Genomic DNA, 15778 nt, shown 5'->3' on the forward strand with positions numbered 1-15778 from the left:
ATATTGTGCAGGGACCTTTTACTTGTCTTATTTATAGTGTAAAGAACACTATACTTTTTTTTTTTTGGGGGGGGGGGGGTGTCTCTTTAACCTTTGGCTTGTTTATGAAATGCTGCATCAGTGGTGATTTTGAACAGATTTTCTGCATAGGTGTGTATAGATATCCAGTAAATATGAGGATTGTGCCACAATTATGTATTCCAGATATACTGTGAATATAGTTATCCATATTTTACATGAAGTAAATGAGCATTTAAAAAAACCCTACAAGACAAACAAAGCAGACTACATACATGGTTATGTACCATTTAACTTTCACAAAGCAGTATGTACAGTAAACCTGACTGACTTACAGAAAAAGGCAGTCATCACGTAGGACTCCAGCTCGTGAACACTTGGTTTTCAGAATGAAAGAAACATTACACATAGACAAGAGTTGAAGTTAGGCACATTTGCAATTACAAAACAGCATGCTATTTAAGTGGAAAATCTTTGTTAAACATTAAACAAATTTTCCAATGGTAATGAGGATGTAGTCATTCAGAAACCTCAAAACGAAATTTAATGTTGGCTTGTTCACCATGTTCTCTTGGAACTACGAGAAATGTTTCCATCATTCGGTGTCAATGATTTGCCTAATATGCACACATCAACAAACTTTTACATGGGGGAAGGGAAAAAACAAAAAACACATGCATGCATAAATTTTTTTGATGCTTCTCCACTTCTGCAATACTAACACAACCACAGAAGGCACATGGAATATCAAGGATTAGTTCTTGCATTTAAGAAAACTAACATTTAAAAAGAATTCCTAGGTTTTGTCATGACTTAAAATAATTGCAGTGCAAAGACACTTTAATTGAAAACAGCACTCAATGTACTTTTACACATAAAAGCATTGCTCTGACAACACAATTGCAAAGAACAAAATATTTTACAGCTGGGAAAAGCAATAATATAAAATTAGATAATATGTACAAGTTCGGGTCAGGGGGGCATGTACAATAAATCTTGCTCTGTTCTCAGGGTGCAATGCCAAGAGATTTAACCAATGCCTGGATGGCACTAAGAGGATCCATAATATTCTTCTTCTTCTTTCTTTCAAGAACCCAGTCTGGTACAAATCTGGTAAAGATTAACAATGAATGCAATTAATTAACTTAATTGTTCAAAAAACACAAGATGACAAATACTGAATTAGAGTAATACAGAAAGGAACAAACCAGACATGCAATAATACAATCAGTTCCGATTAACGAAAAACTTGACTTAAAACTAGACAGCCTTTCAATTTCATAAAATCAGAAATTTAGTTCCCTCTGAAATTTGTTCATTGTGACATGATTATTTCTGTAATATCTCACAAAATATCAGGCCATTCTGTGGCTGGGAAGTTATTTAATTTGAGGGGATTCCCTAGCAAATAATGTGCATGAAATGGCTTGCTTCACGCAGTCAAGCAGATAGAGGAAGTGTGCACATGCGCAGGTTTACCATCTTCTTTTGGATTTTACAGCAGCTGGTATCCACAGTGTTGCATTACTGCCATCTACAAGTTTACCTTTGACCGTGCACTGACAGTTACATCATTCTGTCCCTAAACGAACAATTGATCTCACAGAGCTGCTCGCTGACCGCCGAGATTTATTAATTTGATCCTGCGTTTCCTTTCCTTCACGACATCTTTTCTTCTTGCTTTCTGTTACTGTGGTCAGTCTTTCACGTTTCAATCACACACTCACCCTCCATTTTTCTCTCCTGTTTCAAATTTGTATCCCACAATACCCTGCGCAAACAGGGAAAGCCCACCACATGATGCATGACGTAGTATCTCGAATTGGGTCGTGTTGAAGCGGGGGATTTAGGGCCACCTGGCCCTAAATTCATTACTTGTTCCATTTTAAATAAATAAAACCCCTAATAAAATTGGAAGTTTATAATTCAGATTCAGTAGCTTTCAGTCCACTAAACAAAAATAATTGAGTGTCAGGGAAAATTCTTTTTATGACCTACACTTAAAATCTGAAAGGCAGTCTACCTTTAATTAAAATGCTCTTGTAAATTTTCAAGCAGAATGACCTACTTCAGAAAGCAACATGCACCTCAGAACAGATGCAGATAGCAAGTGCATACTAGCTATGGCCAAAGTAAACAAATAAACAACTAACAGGAGAAATTGGAATGTGAAAGCACTGCTTGGACAGTAGTTCCAGATGCAATGTACATACTACAGTAACAGTTCATTCAGAGACAGAGAATCTAAAATTGGTAATAAGATGATTTTAAAAATGTGTTATTTAACAAAGAAAACAATTGACGTGGTGGCATATTTATTTATTTGATTAATTTTAGTTTGTTACACACTTCTGGAAGTAGTCAAAAGTATTCATGTTTTTCAAAGTTACCCAACATGGGAAAGTCTTCAGGAAAAAAAAAGGTTTATACAATCCAGTTTCACAGTAAAATGACAGGCTGTGGTTTTGCATGTTAGAGAGAGAGAGACCATGCAAGACTAAACAGTGACATACCTCAGTATTGGCTTAGACTTTTGAGGAGTGGCTTGGGAAAGGAAGCTTCCATTCATCCCTTGCTTGACTTTGGTTCTCTGGGCATCCATTTTGTATTTCTGAAGCATTAACTTGTAGATCCTGCAAATACGGTCGGAGGCCCTGGGGATCTTTTTCACTCCCTAGATTAAGTTATTAAAAAATAAACCCACAACTTTATATACACAAGCATTAAAACTGTAAAAGTATGGCTGATATCCTGCCGACACTTACCAATGCCCGTTCTTCATCCTGTACCAAAATCACCAAAAGGAAGCATGCTTTGGTAAAGATGCTGCCACCCTTGTCTGCAACCTTATCCCCAGCTTTCTCTCTGTACAGCTGAAGCAGATCTAAGAGTGTTTGCACAGAGTCCTCCACATCATAAACAGCATCTATGGTCTTGTTGTACTATGGCAAAATGCAAGGCAAACAGATAATTAATAAAATAAAGACCTTTGATGACCATTTAAAGTGCAATAAATTTCATTATTATGAACACGAAGAAGCGGGGGGGGGGGGGGGATAATTTACATCTGCAGTAAAATCAAGAATGCAGTAGAGTGGCTTTATATGTTTGCAACAATTACACACTAGAAATTTTACATTGTAATTCTAAATCATACAGTTGAAAATACCACAGTTCTTTCCCAAATAATTAATTTGGTAGATAATTTCCTTTCCCCCATAAAGATGTGATCACATACTTTTGATAGATTGAGAAGAACTTGAATTGCTAATATGATTATCTCCATTGAAGGCACACTCCGGTTGCAGCTCCTTATCAAGGTGAAGATGGTGCGTGTTGCTCCACTGTTCACAAGATGCTCACAGCTCTCTGGTGAAAGTCTGGTTGTAGTTTCTTCAAATAAAATCAAAATCTAAGTTGAGACCCTTATTTTGAACAAAACGTGCAAATAGTCTTGTACAGAGAAAATCTTACCCAAATGCTTTAAGGCAGTTAGAATATAGGCATAATTTTGATAACCAAGAAGGTAGCTCAAGGCAGTTGTAGTCTTGTGACACAGCTTGTCTTCTTCCTTGACCTCTCTGTTGACTTTCCGCAAGTGATGTCTGATGGAAATGACTTTGGTGGTGTCATGAAGCTTTCTTGAGCAATGACCTCTCCAGAGTGCCTTCAGATGCCATTAGGATATTATTAGGTTATAGATTTATGCAACAGAATAGACAACTTCATCCATCAATATAACAGAACACTATTAGCCTTTAGACATAGTTTCCTTAGGTCTTGTTGGTCCATCATGCAGGTCAGGTTATAGATCCCCCCCCCATGCATACTGAACGGTTCTGCATAGCTCAAATTTGCAGGGGGAGGAGATAACCCCCCCCCAAAAAAAAAAAAAATTCTACATAATGGTGAAATTGCTACAAATTGCAGAGAAGCAAAGTCTCAGCCCAGCTTAAGATGCTGGACAGATGGCCTCATTTGTTTCAAGAATACTGTAGTATAAAGCAAAGTTAATCACTGCAAGTTTCCCCAGGTACAGTAGCTGTAAAACAAGCCCTTCCACCACCATGCTTGACAGTTGAGGTGCTTGCTGTGCTGCACTGTTTTGTTTTTGCCATATGGCACTGTGCATAACAACCAAACATCCCCACCTTGATTTCAGTTTAAAATATATTTTTCTAGCACCTTTTTTTAACTGGTTTGTTCAGATGTAATTTTGCAAAGCCAAGTCATGTTGCCATATTCTTTTTGGAGAGAAGGAGCTTCTTCTGAACCACCCATCCATGAAAGCAAATATTTTTCCTCATTGTGCAGCCACAAACATTAACATTCACTGTGCTTACAGGGGCCTGTAGGTCACATTATGTAGCCTTTTGGGTTTTTCCCTTTACATCTCTGAGTATGGTGGCACGGTGGTGTAGTGGTTAGCGCTGTTGCCTCACAGCAAGAAGGTCTGGGTTCGAGCCCCGTGGCTGACGAGGGCGTTTCTGTGCGGAGTTTGCATGTTCTCCTCGTGTCCGTGTGGGTTTCCTCCGGGTGCTCCGGTTTCCCCCACAGTCCAAAGACATACAGGTTAGGTTAACTGGTGACTAAATTGACCGTAGGTGTAAATGTGAGTGTGAATGGTTGTCTGTGTCAGCCCTGTGATGACCTGGCGACTTGTCCAGGGTGTACCCCGCCTCTCGCCCATAGTCAGCTGGGATAGGCTCCAGCTTACCTGCGACCCTGTAGAACAGGATAAAGCGGCTACAGATAACGAGATTTCTGAGTATTAAATAGTTTGAACATGGACCGACTTTTCTGGAACACTCACACCTGGGAAGACTGACAACTGTGTTGAAGGCTTTCCCTTTGTAAACAATCAATCTCACTGTAGAATGGTTAATTTTAAGTTGTTTAGAGATGGCTTTGTAACACTTCCCAGATTGATAACTAGCAACAGTTGCTTCTCCGAGATTGTGGCTGATGTCCATTCTTCATCTTCCATGGTGCAGAGAGACACCCGAGTGCTTCAGAACACCAAAACAGCCAAAATTTGCACTTTAATAGGAGGTAACCAAAATTTGCACTTTAATAGGAGGTAGTCACACTTCTTGATTAATCTTGCACATCTTATTGGCGATACCTGGCAGCTTAATGATTTTGAAAGCACTTAAATTTTCCCCACTTTGTTTCTGAATGTTGGTTTACTTTTTTTTTTTTTTTTTGGGGGGGGGGGGGGGGGGGATTGAAATCTGCAGTGTTTATTTTGTCATCACCTGAAGTTCGTTGCTTATAGCAGTTAGTGAGAAATGCACAAAATGTTATTTAGGCCCTGATAAATAACATGGAATTAAAGGAGCCAATTTTGCCAAGACAATTTTCAGGGATTAAAGTCTACTACAGTGGTGCATTTCTATTGATGGATTAAGCAGAGACAAGCTGACAAAGTAAAGTGCATAGAACAAGATGTACTACAGTCATTATGGTTGGGTCACCTGATAAACTGGCCAAACATTGTAGGATATATGTAATAAACAACTGAGTGCATATTTACATGAAAATTTTACCTGGAACTTTATGATACCACATTGCATTCTTTCTTTCCTGCGTCTCAGAAGGAATCTTTTGGCAGCATGTTGGATAAGAGTAGCTGCTTGATTGCGATGATTAAGCCAAGCTTTCACTGCTCTTTGAACCACAATGACTTTCTGTCTTCGTTCAAGATATTGCCTTCTCTGAAGCCTGGTCAAGAACCAGCGCTAAAATAATAAATATGGGAATTTGCATGAAAATGGGAAGATGACGACCTGATCTGTACAAAAGTTCTCTGATCAATAGTCCTAGTCAAGAGCATTAAAGCGTTAATTTTCAAAAGTTAGATCATGCTATTCCTAAAACAGTATCACAAGTTGAAGAAAAGCTTTTACTGACAGCAAGCAGCCCTGGGGGGGGGGGAATAATGGCAGCTATTGATCATCACCCCCATGTGTCCTGTAGCACGTCTGGCTATCAATCAACATAGGGTCACATTGATGATTGCTGTTTTCCCTATAGAAGACTTAATATGAGACATTAAGATTTCGCTCAGGAAATGCAAATGTAACGACAGTGGGCCAGCAGCTACCTTCTCCCTTTCTGCGCAGCTGCCATGGTGCTTAAAGGACAACGCTCCCTCTCCACGCTGAAATCCAGCAGCGGCAGTTTAGCACCACCAGCAGGAAACAGTGTCACACACATGAGGGGGATGTATAAGAAATACAGGCTTCTAATTCTAAAAATCTAACCTGGACTTTTCTGTAACCATGTGATTTTACTGGCAACAAAATACACAATCACCTCACTGGGAAGATAATGCATACACAAACGACACAGATACTAGTAAAGAATCCAGTTGCCATAGCAATGCGAGTTTTGCCATCTAAAAAGATCACTTTTCAATGAATTAAAAAAAAAAAAAAAATTCACATAAAAATATAAGGAGAATTTAAATTTTAGGGAAAAAAAAAAATGTATACAAGACAGACACACACACAGGCCAGAGTTTATAGGCAGCAAAAAGCTCCCAAAAGATTGGTATGAAATGTGCTCACTGTTTGCACACATGTGCGTGTGCTCACTGCTTCAATGATCCAGCTTACTTTTACACCTAAACATTTGACACTCTGGCATCTTCAGGGTTATTTACAACAATTTAAAAGCAATGTATCCACTAGCCTCAGTAAGTCATGTAGCGTATAAGTGAAGTCACAATCTCAGATTCTCTTGGGCAATTTGTACTCAGAGCACAATATCTGAACCTCAGAGAGAGCAAGATGTCAGCACCCAGGAACATTTTCCTTTTAAAAATAAATTCTGTACGTAATATACAGGTACAAATATAAAAAAAGATGTGAACATGTCTTGTTTGGATATTATCGGTAAGTATAAAGGAGTTTGAGTTGTTAATCTTTAAGCCAGCACAGCCAGGCATTGCAAATGTTTAAAACTATAAAGCAAGATGTTCAGTTTTATACTTGCAATGCTGCAGCAGCAACAACAACAAACATCAGATCAGCTACACTTGGAAAGTTGAATACCTGGATATAAATGACTGAAGAGATCTGCCTCTTGGCTGCTTTCAGTGCCCAGTGAACTCTCAGTGCCCTCTGTATCCTCACTGCACACAAATGATGATGAGCAGCAGCAGCAAAACGATGCAGTCTTGCAGCTTCATTTGCCTGAAGAATTTAAATAAAGTTAAAAAAATAAAAAATAAAAAAAAACTAACCCCCCCACACACACCTACACATTCGTCTTGCAACCTACAGTACTTCAGTCTCAGTTACATCAATTCAGTGTTTTCCAGTGGTGGCTCCAACATAGGAATATACGATGCAGAGCACCATCAATGCCAAATACACATTTCACTGTCCATTTTATTAGGAAGACCTATACACCTGCTTATTTATACAATTATCTAAAATCAGCCAATCATGTGGCTGCAGCACAATGCAGAGGCAGGTTAAGAGCATGCTCACAGCCCATTTAGCTCTAGTTATTGCATCTAGTGGTCAAAAACTAACTGCAACAAGTGCCAAAAGCCCCAGTTACCCAGCTAAATTTCAGGGAAGCTCAGAGATGCAATCTAGGCCATTTTGAGCTACTTTTTAAGGAAAATAAATGCAGGGTTTACTGTACAGCATAAGCTCAATTATCCAAACTCTCTGGGGAAAAGTTTGGCTAACTAAGGGAATGTTCAGATAACTGAGCTTGTATTGTAATAGTGTTTCAGTAGTTTCATCATGATAAACAACAAAAAAAACAGAGTAAAAAAGATTTATGTAGAGGTCTTTCAATAATAAAATTAATGCTGTATTTACTTCCTGAACTGTGCACCAGTCTAATACTGGACTAGAGATGAAAGTGGACCAAAGAAAAAAAAAAAAAAAAAACCCTGAACTTTTGAAAGTCAAAACTAAGATTCTGGGGTGGGGGGGTGGGGACACACACGTCCCCCGAAAATATTTTAATAACACGCAAAACCCTGCATTCTAGTACTTATTTTCATTAAAACAAGTTATAACTTTAAGCCTTCTTTCATGTACATTAATGATTAACATGTCAAAAATATCAAATTTAATTCCCCTAGTTAATGAGTAATTTTCAGGAGTGCATTTAGAAAACGCAGTGATTTTCCTGGCTACACAGTTCATTACTTTTGGGGGGGGGGGGACAACAGTTGAAGGTACACTCAGCAAAATCCCAAAACAGTACTATTAAAAAGTAAAGGTCTGTTAGAGTTTCTAAAGCTTTCAGGTTTCAATGTTGGGGACATTGATAAATGAGGCTCAATCTTTTAGTAGAGTTGTGTGTTTGCATAAGCTAAAGTGAACTAAAAATTTCCAATTCATATTTATGCGAGTTAAAGCCAATTGCTTACATTAGTTCGTATTGTCTGTAAATTTAAAACACACTAAATACCAAATTTCTCATGCAAGTCAAGGGCGTAGCTAGGATTTTTCAGGGGGTGGGGGTGTGGTGGTGGGGGGGGGGTGTCACACACTGACTGGCAGCCTGAGTGCATTATGTAACAAAAAATTACGATTGCTAGTTTTAGGTTGCTTGGAAACTGGCTCTTCCATTATTGCCATTTCTTCCACGTTTTCTTGAGGTGTTCTAGAAACGGCACTAAAACATGGCTTCGAAACCACAAAATGCAACTTTGATTGGAAAAAAAATTATATATAAAATTAAATTGCTTACCTCTCTTCACGTTGAAAGGAGGAAAGTTTTGCTTGTTTTGACATGGCAAATTATTAACACGAGGAAATACTTGTAATTTGCAACTAAAAAGACTGCAGCTACACTGGCAGCTTGAACATGCTTTCTAGTGCGATTGTGTTGCGCTTGCGGAGAACGGTGTCAGTCCTGCGTGGCTTAGCACGTGCACCTGAAGGCGCGCACGCCTAACGAGCTCCGGCACACGCGCCGTTAACAAAGAACACCTGTTTTTAAATCAATGAACCACGTTTGGGCTATTTAAGGACCGCGCCCACGCAGGGACGATGCGAAGTATTATGCCATGTCTAGGAACGCGAAAAATCCGAAAAATAAATCTCATCTCATTATCTCTAGCCACTTTATCCTGTTCTACAGGGTCGCAGGCAAGCTGTAGCCTATCCCAGCTGACTACAGGCGAAAGGCGGGGTACACCCTGGACAAGTCACCAGGTCATCACAGGGCCGACACAGACAACCATTCACACATACGGTCAATTTAGAGTCACCAGTTAACCTAACCTGCATGTCTTTGGACTGTGGGGGAAACCGGAGCACCCAGAGGAAACCCACGCAGACACGGGGAGAACAGGCAAACTCCACACAGAAAGGCCCTCGCTGGCCACGGGGCTCAAACCCAGACCTTCTTGCTGTGAGGCGACAGCGCTAACCACTACACCACCGTGCCTCCCAAAATAAAATTTCTCCATTCGGAAAACCGGAGATTTTCAAGAGTTGTGTCAAATATCTGGATTTCCGGGTAAATTCGGAAGACTTTCATCCCTGCTTAAAGGAGATACGCAGAACCATGACCTCACTTTTTGTTTATAAAATGCCTTGAGACCTCAAGAATGGAATAGGAATAATTAAGTGTTAGCAATAAATCTAATATAGTAATTTTAACAATTAAAATGATTCATATACGTAGTGGTCTGAGTGAATGACTGACATCTGTGACATCACCACAGGAAGGCTATCGGACCATTTGACCATAGCCAATGTACCCCTTTTCCACCAAATCAGTTCCAGGGCTGGTTCGGGGCCAGTGCTGGTTCACAACTCGTTCAACTTGCGAACCAGCCAAGAACCAGTTTGCTTTTCCATCGCTCAGGGTGCTAAGGGGAGCCACGTCATTACGTCACTGTATGTGTCAGTTACGTCGCTGCGTTTGCATAAACCTTGGCGTGAACATCGAAGCAACAACAACAAACACCACGGAGAAGAAGAAGCAACAACAATAATGGATGGCTGCTGCTTTACTGCATCCATGATATCTCATCGCTTATTTAAAAATGGCACTCACAGTCTTGCTATTGTTGGTCTTAACAACTCGCCCCCCCCCCGACGTAAGCAGTTCTTTCCTCTAGCCCAGCAAAGAGCTGGTGCTACCCTGGAACCGGTTTTTCTGGCCCAGAGACAGTTCTTTGTCAGTGGAAACAGAAAACCCGGTTCCAAACTAAGCACTGGCCCCGAACCAGCCCTGGAACTGATTTGGTGGAAAAGGGGTAATGGTCTCTCCTCTGCACATTTTAATGAAGACTCATATGAGACCTCTGATCTGTTGAGGAGCGTTGGCTAGAAGCCCGTATTGAAAGAGGGTGCAGTACCAACAATTAAAGGAAAAGAAAACTACAAGAAAAGAAAACTACAAGAAAAGGAAAGTAAGTTCAGTTGCACCAGTTCTCCCAGAGCGTAAGCTGAGGGTTGTTGCTAAAACCCGGGATGGAACGGGATGAGACATATTGCTCAGACAGTAACCTCCCCACGGTTGTTACTAAAACCGGTGACATCCTGTCCCTTCTTTGGTTTTAGTAATGCCTGAGCTGAGCAGTAATGGCAGAGTACTCGGTATCGAGAATGAGTGGACCAGCTGTCCAATTTCTCCGTTGGATATGCTTGTTTCAGCAGCAATATCTTGCCCTTACGTGGAAGAAGCGAAATCAACAGAGAACTGAAAGTCAGATTGTTTCAAAACAAAATCAGCCACAAGGTCAGTCTTCAAGAAGCGAGAACACAGATGGGTAAGCAGCAACTCTCCTTTGGATACAAAGCAACATTCATTGTTTACCTGCATTTAGATTAATACATGTAACTTGTGTGTTTAAGTTACCGGTATACGATTATTTAATTTGTTTCAGAATGTGATGCTCTCAGTTCATCTGATTATTTAAATTAGCCTTTTACGTTTTAATCAGTGAAAATGCATGCATGTACATGGATGTTGCACAAGTTATAACACCTATCCTGTTTTAAATGAGAGTCAACCCACAATCAAGGACGTCACATTAGTCTTAGTTGAGCAAGTCAGTAACAGTATTTCTTACTTTCACCATAAATTTTTATTTATATATGACTTGTCTATAGCTGTCAAATGCCTCGGCCTTAAAACTGGTTCCTGCTGTGACGTCACGCACTCAGGGTTGGCTGGCTCAGCAGAACAGCTTGAATGGCAACTTTGTGGTTGATTTTAACTCTCAAATATATTTTTTTAAATTCCCATTTATGCAGCATACAAGAGTCAAGGATGATGATACCATCCTCTCAGAAATGTATTTAAAAATAAAAGGTTCTGCATATCTCCTTTAAAGTCAATACTGAAAGATGCCCATCCATACAATATTTAATTAAACTGAGCATGGTGAGGTTAGTTAGATAATTTGTTGTATGTAACAGACTTTGCTTTCTCCAGTGTACTCCTGTTGTACGATTGGTGGAGACATATTAAACCTTTGGTAATCAAGAATTGCTTGTGCATGACCAGGCTGTGTATTCAGCTAGAAACTGCTGTTCACATAGAGTCCTAAAAAGGAGGCAGCTATCATTCACAATCCATGCTATTAATCCCTCCAGTTAAATCATGAGCACAAGGCGTTCTTCTGGTTACAGGCATTTATTTGCCGTCAACATGCCGTGAGAACTAGATAAATAAAATACACAATCAAATTTAGTCTGACAGGTTCTCAGAGAATAATACATTTCAATTAAACAGATGTGTCACAAACGCAAAATACAACTTCTATACATAAGTCCTTTAACTTTGAAGAGCATAAGCCGCTTAACTAATGGGTAATTAGCACTGAGAAACCTTCTTCGAAACATACGCAAGTTAACAGGCAGCCATCACATGAACTCCGCTAGCATAATCAGCCGTTCGCATATCAAATAGTTACAAACGTAGAAATAAAAATATAGCCGCATACTTAATTGGCCATGTTAAACTAAAGGGGATAAGAAAGGAAACCTCCAGCCTTATAAATCTTCACGAACATTAATACAGTTAGTAACATTTAATGATCATCCTCCGTTGAACCAAACTTTAAAAGTTAGTCAAGTTAAAGTCCTTCCCACGCCATGTGGCACGGATCTCTGTTTCCATAGCCCTCAGCCTCTCGCTTATTACATAGCTAGGGTTACAGTGGGAGGCTAGTCTTCTGGTAACCACGAGAGTTTAACTCCCCACTCACATCTGTATTGCAGCGTGCCTTGCCAGATGGTAGTAGGTACCATTTTTATGATGGTCTTTGGTATGATCCAACCGTGAATAGAACTCACGATCTCCCGATCAAGAGGCGGACACGCTACCACTAAGCCACTAGCCGGTCTGAACCAAACTTTACCACCACTCGTAGTCCTGCTCAGCATGCAATCAACACCCCCACCCACAACACAAAAAACATTTGTTCTGCTATCAAGATATTAAATAATTCTTTTTACTTATGTTTGTGTATACTTTTTCATGTTGATTAACAAAAATATTTTATCCAAACAAATTCTTATATTGAACTGAAATTACTAAATGAACTTATTGTATGACTGACACTGATGGCAGTTACACATGTTCTGTCTTCACACCTGACTAGTTTGAGAGAGAAATTGAAAGTTTCAGTTCTGGAAGACGACCAACAAAAGACAATTTGCTTCCGTCAAGATGACTATGCATCACTACTGCGCATTTCTGAGCACTGCATTTAAACACGCGGTGCAATTGGCCGAGAGTATGAATCAAGTCACCTTTCGGCCAATCACAGCGCAGCTAACATAAGGATATGGACGTTCCTGGAATTATCAGAGTTAGTGTAAACAAGGACACGTGGAATGATACATGGGCAACACTGGCTGAAAAACTTATTTTCAGGTCTACACGTAGCACCATAATTGTACTTCAAATCCATAGCTGTGACGCCCAAATTGTACATGTTGGCATCTCTGGCACAGTACCATTGCTGGTATAAAAATGTATTTTCCAAGTAATTTTCCAAATGGGGTGTAGTGGTTAGCACTGTTGCCTCACAACAAGGAGGTCCCGGGTTCGAGCCCAGCGGCCAGCGAGGGCGTTTCTGTATGGAGTTTGCAGGTTCTCCCCATGTCTACGTGGGTTTCCTCCAAGTGCTCCAGTTTCCCCCACAATCCAAAAGACATGCAAGTTAGGCTAATAGTCCAGTTGCAGGAATTGGTCAAGTGTCAGTTTTCCCCATAGTAACAAGCCTGTGGTGGGCAAGCTAACTTGACATTCCTTGACAACCATAAAAAAAAAAAAAAAGAGTTTGACTGGCAATGTGAAGCAATCCATTTCTATAATAGCTGTTTTTACCTTTTCTACTCTTTTTTTTTTAACCTGAATGTGTGTGTACTTGAAAAAAGTTTGTGGTTTTAACTTCTGTCGTAAGTTAAAGCGAATCATTGGCCGTAAAAGACAATTTTTTGGACTCAAGTTGGTCACTGCTGAAAGAAATTCACATGCAAAATGGCAGATCTCTCAGGTATGTTTATAACTTATAATTTCTCCTTTTCCACCTTTATCGTTCGCTTAATGTGTGAAGATTCTTGAAAATAATTACAGATACAGTGGGGCAAAAAAGTATTTAGTCAGTCACCAATTGTGTAAGTTCTTCCACTTAAAAAGATGAGAGGCCTGTAATTTTCATCATAGGTATACCTCAACTATGAGAGACAAAATGAGAAAAAAAAATCCAGAAAAATCACATTGTCTGACTTTTAAAGAATTTATTTGCAAATTATGGTGGAAAATAAGTATTTGGTCAATAACAAAAGTTCATCTCAATACTTTGTTATATACCCTTTGTTGGCAATGACAGAGGTCAAATGTTTTCTGCAAGTCTTCACAAGGTTTTCACACACTGTTGCTGGTATTTTGGCCCATTCCTCCATGCAGATCTCCTCTAGAGCAGTGATGTTTTGGGGCTGTCGCTGGGCAACACGGACTTTCAACTCCCTCCAAAGATTTTCTATGGGGTTGAGATCTGGAGACTGGCTAGGCCACTCCAGGACCTTGAAATGCTTCTTACGAAGCTACTCCTTCGTTGCCCGGGCGGTGTGTTTGGGATCATTGTCATGCTGAAAGACCCAGCCACGTTTCATCTTCAATGCCCTTGCTGATGGAAGGTGGTTTTCACTCAAAATCTCACGATACATGGCCCCGTTCATTCTTTCCTTTACACGGATCAGTCATCCTGGTCCCTTTGCAGAAAAACAGCCCCAAAGCATGATGTTTCCACCCCCATGCTTCACAGTAGGTATGGTGTTCTTTGGATGCAACTCAGCATTCTTTCTCCTCCAAACACGACAAGTTGAGTTTTTACCAAAAAGTTCTATTTTGGTTTCATCTGACCATATGACCTTCTCCCAATCCTCTTCTGGATCATCCAAATGCTCTCTAGCAAACTTCAGACGGGCCTGGACATGTACTAGCTTAAGCAGGGGGACACGTCTGGCACTGCAGGATTTGAGTCCCTGGCGGCATAGTGTGTTACTGATGGTAGCCTTTGTTACTTTGGTCCCAGCTCTCTGCAGGTCATTCACCAAGTCCCCCCGTGTGGTTCTGGGATTTTTGCTCACCGTTCTTGTGATCATTTTGACCCCACGGGGTGAGATCTTGCGTGGAGCCCCAGATCGAAGGAGATTATCAGTGGTATTGTATGTCTTCCATTTTCTAATAATTGCTCCCACAGTTGATTTCTTCACACCAAGCTGCTTACCTATTGCAGATTCAGTCTTCCCAGCCTGGTGCAGGTCTACAATTTTGTTTCTGGTGTCCTTTGACAGCTCTTTGGTCTTGGCCATAGTGGAGTTTGGAGTGTGACTGTTTGAGGTTGTGGACAGGTGTCTTTTACTGATAACGAGTTCAAACAGGTGCCATTAATACAGGTAACAAGTGGAGGACAGAGGAGCCTCTTAAAAGAAGTAGTTACAGGTCTGTGAGAGCCAGAAATCTTGCTTGTTTGTAGGTGACCAAATGCTTATTTTACTGAGGAATTTACCAATTAATTCATTAAAAATCTTACAATGTGATTTCCTCGATTCTTTCCCCTCATTCTGTCTCTCATAGTTGAAGTGTACCTACGATGAAAATTACAGGCCTCTCATCTTTTTAAGTGGGAGAACTTGCACAATTGGTGGCTGACTAAATACTTTTTTGCCCCACTGTATCTCTGTAGATGTGTTTTTAGCCGATAAGAAGCAGATTTATTCACATCATGATTCACTTTAACTTACAACAGAAGTTAAAACCACAACCTTTTTCCAAGTACACACGAAAATTCAGGGTTTTAAACAACAAAAAAAAGTAAAAACAGCCATTATAGAAATGGATTGCTTCACATCACCAGTCGAACTCTTATGGTTGTCAAGGAATGTCAAGTTAGCTTACGTAGTGGATGTTCATTATGTCTATTACAAATATTTTAAGTTCGTTTCTTAGACAAGGATTTTTTTTTAAAAAACAAATGAATGAAATGCTCACGGACCCAAACACATATGAAGTATTAAAAAAAAGACCCGACGGAGGAAAAGAAAAGAAGACTAAAGCTATTACTCAAACCGTTACTGGATGACGACAAAATCGATAAACAAACATACAACCACCTCATCCCCACAGCAAACATCACCCCCCGGATATACGGCACACCGAAAATTCATAAACCCGGAGCACCACTAAGACCCATAGTAGACAGTATAGGATCAGTTACCTACAACCTTTCCAAGACGCTGGCAGACATAATCAA

General features: G+C 40.1%; 1 protein-coding gene across 1 annotated transcript in view; it reads right to left on the reverse strand.

The window, feature by feature from the left end:
- Positions 1-294: 294 nt before the first annotated feature.
- aspm (assembly factor for spindle microtubules) overlaps positions 295-15778 on the reverse strand; it is a 71326-nt gene continuing 55842 nt past the window's right edge. The window contains exons 23-29 of the mRNA XM_060941831.1: positions 7077-7217; positions 5568-5759; positions 3493-3685; positions 3257-3411; positions 2784-2960; positions 2532-2692; positions 295-1128 (exon numbers count right to left, since the gene is read on the reverse strand). Coding sequence (XP_060797814.1) covers positions 1026-1128; positions 2532-2692; positions 2784-2960; positions 3257-3411; positions 3493-3685; positions 5568-5759; positions 7077-7217 — 1122 coding nt within the window. The 3' untranslated portion in view covers positions 295-1025. The remainder of the gene's footprint in view (positions 1129-2531; positions 2693-2783; positions 2961-3256; positions 3412-3492; positions 3686-5567; positions 5760-7076; positions 7218-15778) is intronic.

This window comes from Neoarius graeffei, chromosome 15, assembly GCF_027579695.1.
Source record: "Neoarius graeffei isolate fNeoGra1 chromosome 15, fNeoGra1.pri, whole genome shotgun sequence".
Lineage (NCBI taxonomy): Eukaryota > Metazoa > Chordata > Actinopteri > Siluriformes > Ariidae > Neoarius > Neoarius graeffei.